Source organism: Natator depressus, chromosome 1 (genome assembly GCF_965152275.1).
Source record: "Natator depressus isolate rNatDep1 chromosome 1, rNatDep2.hap1, whole genome shotgun sequence".
Lineage (NCBI taxonomy): Eukaryota > Metazoa > Chordata > Testudines > Cheloniidae > Natator > Natator depressus.
In genome coordinates this window covers 7,273,541-7,280,904 of record NC_134234.1, presented here as the reverse complement: position 1 = coordinate 7,280,904, position 7,364 = coordinate 7,273,541, and the positions used below count along the sequence as shown (strand labels likewise).

Here is a 7,364-nt window from a genome sequence, read left to right as displayed (position 1 = left end):
GAGGTTCCCTGATGGCCAAGTGGCCCCAAAGGAAATGTGCAAACACGCTTCATAAAGACAGTTGCCTCTCTATCTGAATAGATACTAGCTGCTGCCTAAGCAACTTCTCTGATGACTCCTTGTCCTTTAGGGTGAAGACCTCTGGTGTCAGTGGCTCCTCTTCTAGCAGGAATTGGGTACGTTGGCAGGTTTCACTATCTTTAAAATGTGAAGTGAAGGGGAAAGGCGGGAAGTTGTTCACATTTGCAGATATTCTGTGCAGTGGCAGAGGACACAGCTGGGCTGTCAGCGTCACTCAGTGACTGGGCTGGAGGGCAGGCAGCGCTAGGTAGCTTTGGAACCCCTCCTCTACACCTGCTCATTGTTCATGGTGGGCTGTTCAAGCTACACAGAAAGCTAGACATTCAAAGCAAGCTCAGAGTGTAAAAACCCCGATGCCCCAAGTCAGGATTTCTCAAGAGGTCCCATTTCTAGACCCCGTGTGCTCTGGGTCAAATCCTGCCAGGGGATGAGGGAGAGGAGACCCCACGGAATATCAGTGACTAGTTCCCAAATTGCCTCAGGTTTATTTGCTCCTGAAAATTTAATTAGCACATGCATTTTCAGAGGTTTTATTCTCTAGCTCAATTGTGAGGGCAGGAATTCAGAGCTGCCTTGCTTCTGTGGTAACAGGCCCAATAGGGCATATTTCTGCTTCCTTAGCGGCTGAGGGCTCCAGCACTTCTATCCTGTAGATACCCGTCAAAGATAGAGGCTACCCATATCATCTCTGACTCCTCTTTGGTCTCTGAGTGCCACATGTCAGGCCTCGTAGTCTTCCCTTACATGGTGTGGAATCCCACGATCCACCCACCCTCGGACTGCGCCCTGGGCTACAGCTCACTGCGGGCCGACTGTGGATGCTGACCAGGCCGGGGGGGGGGGGGGGGGTTGGCACCGGTGATTCTTCCCTCTGGGACTGTGGGAGTACTGATGAAACTAATTACCAGCCAGCCTTCTTGAAACAAAATACTGTTTAATATGAACAGAAGGAATAAAGTGGAACATGGGCAAATCAGAGGATTTTCAAACAACAGGCTTCACCTGTTTCTGACCTCAAGCCTTCCTGCTCTGACAGGGACCCAGGCAGGCCATGCACTTTCAGACTTCCCCAGCCATGTCTGTGCCTGTCAGTCTGAAGAGCTTCTGAGCAACAGCTGCCCCACCTCTGGACAGACTCCCAGCGCTGGCAAAACAAGCTGTGTAACGTGGCTGGAGGCCGGAAATAGGCTCTTCCTGGCTTGTATCTCCAGTGTAGTCTCTCAATCTCCCTGGGGTGGTGACTGAGTAATGGATTTTCTTGAACTATTCCTTCCCTTCCTCCTTGTTTTCCTGCGGCCTGCTATTAAACTAAGATGAGCCACACTAGTTTTACCTTATACAACCATAACATAAACATCTCAATCGTTAACCCAATACAGCTCTACAGCAAACATCCCAAGAACTGGGTTTAGCATACACATTCGTTATTGCATCTCAGCTCCGTGTCTGTCACAATGCTGTCCCCAGGTGCTATGCATTTTATGAATACAGGACATAGACAGTCAGAGAGAGACAGAGAAAGACAGAGAGAGAGAGAGAGAGAGCAATAGACTACTTTCATGTGTGAAAAGAAGTTCCATTTCCATGAATACTCATGCATTTGACTTTCAAATCCACTTCCTGCAAACCCTCATCATGCCTGAATTACAGATGCTGGGGTTATTATGTACTAGAGAGTGAGAGTTCAGGGAATGAATATTTTCTATACTGATCCCAAGGCCTGTTACCACTCCGGATACAGGCTACAGACTGACAGAACAGAACCTGAGGAGACCCAGTCAGCTATGAACCCAGGGACAGGGGATCTACTAGACTTTTGTTTGCTGACAAGCGACTGAATGAGGGCTGATGAAACACGCCACATTTTAAGTCCCACTGTAACCTTAGAAATCATCTCTGAAAGCAGATCAGAGGGGAAAGAATGGGTTCGCATGTGTGTACAAAAGTACAGATGTGTAAATGTTATGTCAAAACAGTTCATTGTTATATAAATTTTGAAACCAAACTTTCATGACAGCATGTATATTGAAAGCCAGAAGCAGAGTTGTTGGAATCTCTCCAGGAAGGAGCCGTGGTAACTTTACTGCTTAATGGGTATTGCTTTAGAAAGCATTTTAGAAATACTCCACATACTGTTTGCAAAGGGTTTGTGCTGTTAACTCTTTGTTCAGTGAACAGTTGTATGATACTGTCTCCTGGTAACTGACCAGAAGCTGTTTGTGACACTTACATTCAGAGTCTTGAAGACAATCCCTCTGTAATACCTGTGCAAGTCTTTCCCAAATATCCTGAGAGAACAGAACTGCTTGTCTGTGTTTCAGCAAAGAGTAGAGCTGAGGTACAGGAAAGGGGAGTGTTATAGTGCTTGTATGCATGGCTGAAGTAACTTGCACACTCATAAGAACGTAAGAATGGCCATACTGGGTCAGACCAAAGGTCCATCCAGCCCAGTATCCTGTCTACCAACACTGGCCAATGCCAGGTGCCCCAGAGGGAGTGAACCAAACAGGTAATGATCAAGTGATCTCTCTGCCTCCATCCGTCTCCACCCTCTGACAAACAGAGGCTAGAGACACCATAGAATCATAGAATCATAGAATATCAGGGTTGGAAGGGACCCCAGAAGGTCATCTAGTCCAACCCCCTGCTCAAAGCAGGACCAATTCCCAGTTAAATCATCCCAGCCAGGGCTTTGTCAAGCCTGACCTTAAAAACCTCTAAGGAAGGAGATTCTACCACCTCCCTAGGTAACGCATTCCAGTGTTTCACCACCCTCTTAGTGAAAAAGTTTTTCCTAATATCCAATCTAAACCTCCCCCATTGCAACTTGAGACCATTACTCCTCGTTCTGTCATCTGCTACCATTGAGAACAGTCTAGAGCCATCCTCTTTGGAACCCCCTTTCAGGTAGTTGAAAGCAGCTATCAAATCCCCCCTCATTCTTCTCTTCTGCAGACTAAACAATCCCAGCTCCCTCAGCCTCTCTTCATAAGTCATGTGCTCTAGACCCCTAATCATTTTTGTTGCCCTTCGCTGGACTCTCTCCAATTTATCCACTTCCTTCTTGTAGTGGGGGGCCCAAAACTGGACACAGTACTCCAGATGAGGCCTCACCAGTGTCGAATAGAGGGGAACGATCACATCCCTCGATCTGCTCGCTATGCCCAAACTTATACATCCCAAAATGCCATTGGCCTTCTTGGCAACAAGGGCACACTGTTGACTCATATCCAGCTTCTCGTCCACTGTCACCCCTAGGTCCTTTTCCGCAGAACTGCTGCCTAGCCATTCGGTCCCTAGTCTGTAGCGGTGCATTGGATTCTTCCATCCTAAGTGCAGGACCCTGCACTTATCCTTATCCAACCATTTCTTACCCATCCTGGCTAATAGTCTGGCTAATAGCCATTAATGGACTTAACCTCCATGAATTTATCCAGTTCTCTTTAAAACCTTGTTATAGTCCTAACCTTCACAACCTCCTTAGGCAAGGAGTTCCACAGGTTAACTGTGTGCCGCGTGAAGAAGAACTTCCTTTTTTTGTTTTAAACCTGCTACCCATTAATTTCATTTGATGGCCCCTAGCTCTTATATTATGGGAACAAGTAAATAACTTTTCCTTATTCACTTTCTCCACACCACTCATGATTTTACAGACCTCTATCATATCCCCCCTTAGTCTCCTCTTTTACAAGCTGAAAATGGATATTAGTGCAAACCTAGTGAACCTACTGTTTGCACTATTTACTTCTTTCTGACACCAACCCCTCCTCCACCCAGCTAAGTAACTGACTGTGTTAGCTTTTAATTTGCCAAATATCTTCAGACTTTTGAATGAGAATAGGCTGCAGGTCCGGTGAAGATGAAAAGAAGCCTGTAGGATGATTGAACTCTCTGGATTCAGTCAATACTTGCCAGGAAAAGCACTTCAGCTTCTCTTGGAGGGTTTCTTGGACGTCAGAGTGTATCACTGGGAGCATTTGGTAAGGGAAAGTTAATAGAGCCTGGTTCTAATCAAATTGATACATGTAAAACTGGAATGATGCAGTTGATGTCAATGTTGTTGAATTCAGAATCTGGCCCTAAGAATTTATCCCATGTACTGTAAAGAGGCAGTGGCAGAATTTGAACTCTCAGGAGTGGAGAAAATTATATATATATATATATATATATATATATATATATATATATATATATATTAGGTAAAGACAGACATTTATAAATAGCTTCAGTACAGGGCAGATAAATACAATAAGGATTTTCACCATGTACCTCCCATGTGTTTTCACACACCATGATACAGTGGGACTGTCAAAGTTCCTTCCCCACTCTGAACTCTAGGGTACAGATGTGGGGACCTGCATGAAAACCTCCTAAGCTTACTTTTACCAGCTTAGGTTAAAACTTCCCCAAGGTACAAACTATTTTACCCTTTGCCCTTGGACTTCCACTGCCACCACCAAACATTTATCTGGGTTTATTTTTATTAGGAAAGCGTTGTTTGGAAATGTCTTCCCAACCCGTGCACCCCACTTCCTGGGGAAGGTTTGGTAAAAATCCTCACCAATTTGCCTAGGTGACCACAGACCCAAACCCTTGGATCTTAAGAACAATGAAAAAAGCATTCAGGTCTTACAAGAAGAATTTTAATAGAAGTAAAAAGAATCACCTCTGTAAAATCAGGATGGTAGATACCTTACAGGGTAATTAGATTCCAAACATAGAGAGTCCCTCTAGGCAAAACCTTAAGTTACAAAAAGACACACAGACAGGAATATCCATTCTATTCAGCACAACTTAATTTCTCAGCCATTTAAAAAAATCATAATCTAACGCATATCTAGCTAGATTACTTACTAAGTTCTAAGACTCCATTCCTGTTCTGTCCCTGGCAAAAGCATCACACAGACAGACACAGACCCTTTGTTTTTCTCCCTCCTCCCAGCTTTTGAAGGTATCTTGTCTCCTCAATGGTCATTTTGGTCAGGTGCCAGCGAGGTTATCCTAACTTCTTAACCCTTTACAGGTGAAAGGATTTTTCCTCCGGCCAGGAGGGATATTAAAGGTGTTTATCCTTCCCTTTATATTTATGACAGGGACACACTCAGAAGTGGAGGGCCAGAAAGGGTGTCTGGAAAGGTCACAAATGTAAAATCACACAGTACTCAAGCAGACTGAGGAACTCCCAGCCACAAAATATCAATGGGGCCAAGAGCTTAGCTGGATTCAAAGAAGGACTGAATGTTTATATGGTAACCAGAAAATCCAAATACAGTAGTGAGAATTGTTTTTAAAAAAGTCTGGGAAGGATCCTAAACTTTCCTGATTTACACCAAAAAATATGTCTAACTAGTGGGGTCAGTGGAAACTTTCCCTGGGAGCAGGTTATCTCAGAGCTGCCTATTGCAGGGCTCTTTCCACCTTATTATGAAGAATCTAGACCTGGCAACTAAATAGCGAGCTAAATGGACTACAAGTCTGATCCAGTCTGGCAATGCCTATCTTCCAATTGGTGGTGTAAATCCAAGACTATACTTTGCTGATCATCCTAAAGCTTGTGAGAGTCTCTAGACAGGCACTGAGAGCAGAAAGATGTCTTGTTAAATATAATCTAGTCTCCATTTTTTCCTTTCAGGAAGGAAAGTTCAAAACTCCTCAGACCTACCCAGTACATGATGACAGCTGTCAATGACACCAAATTCAAATTTGCAGTGTTCCTTCTCACCGGGATACCTGGGCAAGAAGACGTCTATCTCTGGATATCTGTCCCCTTCTGCTTAATGTATGTTATTTCGATAGTAGGAAATGCAGTCATTCTGTTTGCTATAAAAACAGATCCAAGCCTGCATGAGCCCATGTACATTTTCCTTTCCATGTTGGCTGCCACAGACCTTGGCTTATCAATAGCCACCATGCCAACAATACTGGGCGTATTCTGGTTTAACTCTAGGAAGATCAGCCTCAATGCCTGTTTTGCCCAGCTGTTCTTCATCCACTCGCTTCAATGCATCGAATCTTCCGTGCTCTTGTTGATGGCCTTTGACCGCTTCATCGCGATCTGTAACCCGCTGAGATATGCTTCCATCTTAACTCTGCCGAGAATTGCCAAAACGGGACTAGTGTTTGTGTTAAGGGGGGTGGCCCTAATATTCCCACTCCCTTTTCTCGTGAAACGGTTCCTATACTGTCGAGCCAATGTCCTCTCCCATTCCTACTGCCTGCACCAGGATGTCATGAAGATGGCTTGTGCAGATATCACAGTCAACAACATCTATGGCTTGTCTGTTGCACTCTTCACGATGGGGTTGGACTCACTGCTCATCCTCCTCTCTTATGTGATGATCCTCAAAACAGTACTGAGCATCGCATCCTCCATGGAGTGCCTCACGGCCCTGAACACCTGCGTCTCTCACCTCTGCGCGGTCCTGATCTTCTACATACCAGAGATAGGGCTGGCTCTGATACACAGATTCGGGAATAGCTCTTCTCACTTTCTTCAGATTCTTTTGGGCTATGTCTACATGATGATCCCACCCCTGATAAATCCAATTGTGTACAGCGTGAAAAGCAAACATCTTCGTGCAAGGATAATCAGGGCATTTGTGAAGTGAAGGGTCAGTTCATCAAATGTCTGCAGCAGTGGTGACAATGGCCAAGACCATTTATTCCATCCTGGATCCTCTTCCCCCTCTGCACCTTCCTGCGCCCCATCTCTTCCCACAAGACTTAGCCCCCTGCTCCTCCTCTTTACCCAAGGCTCTGCTTCCTCTTCAGGCTAGAAGCTAGAAGCCAGGTGATGTTAACAGCTGCCCAGGGAGTCAGAGTCACTTTGAAGATCCCCAGACCCTCTACATTTTATCTCCCAGGATGTACAACCCAGGGAAGGTGGAGAATCTGGGTCTCCCCGCAGCAGCCTGGGCTCATGGGGCAGCTGCTATCATGGCCTGAATCTGGCCTGGCTGTGGGGTGGAGCCTTGGGAGAAGTCATGAACAGGGGGCAGGGCCTAGTGGGAAGTGATAGGGCAGTAGGTGGGACCTCATGGGAAAAGGAGCAGTAGGGGATGCGGATCAGATGAAGACCCGAGCAAGCAGGGAGGTGGGGGGCTCCAGAGTAAAGGAGGAGGGTGGGGCTGGAGGGTAGGAGAGACTGTGTTTTGGAGAAGACTGAGTTAATGTGACCCCAAAAAGGGGCTCTATACCACGATGAGAGTAAGTCATTGCAAGAACCTTAGAGGCAGGGCAGGGAGTCTGCAGGGCTACCTCAGGTCCAAATGGGGGCAATCTGG

General features: G+C 45.8%; 1 protein-coding gene across 2 annotated transcripts; it reads left to right on the top strand.

The window, feature by feature from the left end:
- Positions 1–2,002: 2,002 nt before the first annotated feature.
- LOC141980756 (olfactory receptor 51G2-like) lies at positions 2,003–6,689 on the top strand. Of its 2 annotated transcripts, XM_074942343.1 has the most exons (3): positions 2,003–2,014; positions 4,457–4,475; positions 5,791–6,689. In XM_074942343.1, the coding sequence occupies exons 1-3, from the start codon at positions 2,003–2,005 to the stop codon at positions 6,687–6,689; spliced, it is 930 nt and encodes a 309-aa protein (XP_074798444.1). The 2 variants fall into 2 exon arrangements, with proteins under 2 accessions (XP_074798444.1, XP_074798435.1); XM_074942334.1 differs by lacking the exons at positions 2,003–2,014; positions 4,457–4,475 and having other exon boundaries at positions 5,751–6,689.
- The last annotated feature ends 675 nt before the right edge of the window (positions 6,690–7,364 follow it).

Coding starts and splice junctions, on each gene's coding strand:
- LOC141980756 (XM_074942334.1), top strand. CDS start 5,751: ATGATGACAGCTGTCAATGACACCAAATTCAAATTTGCAGTGTTCCTT.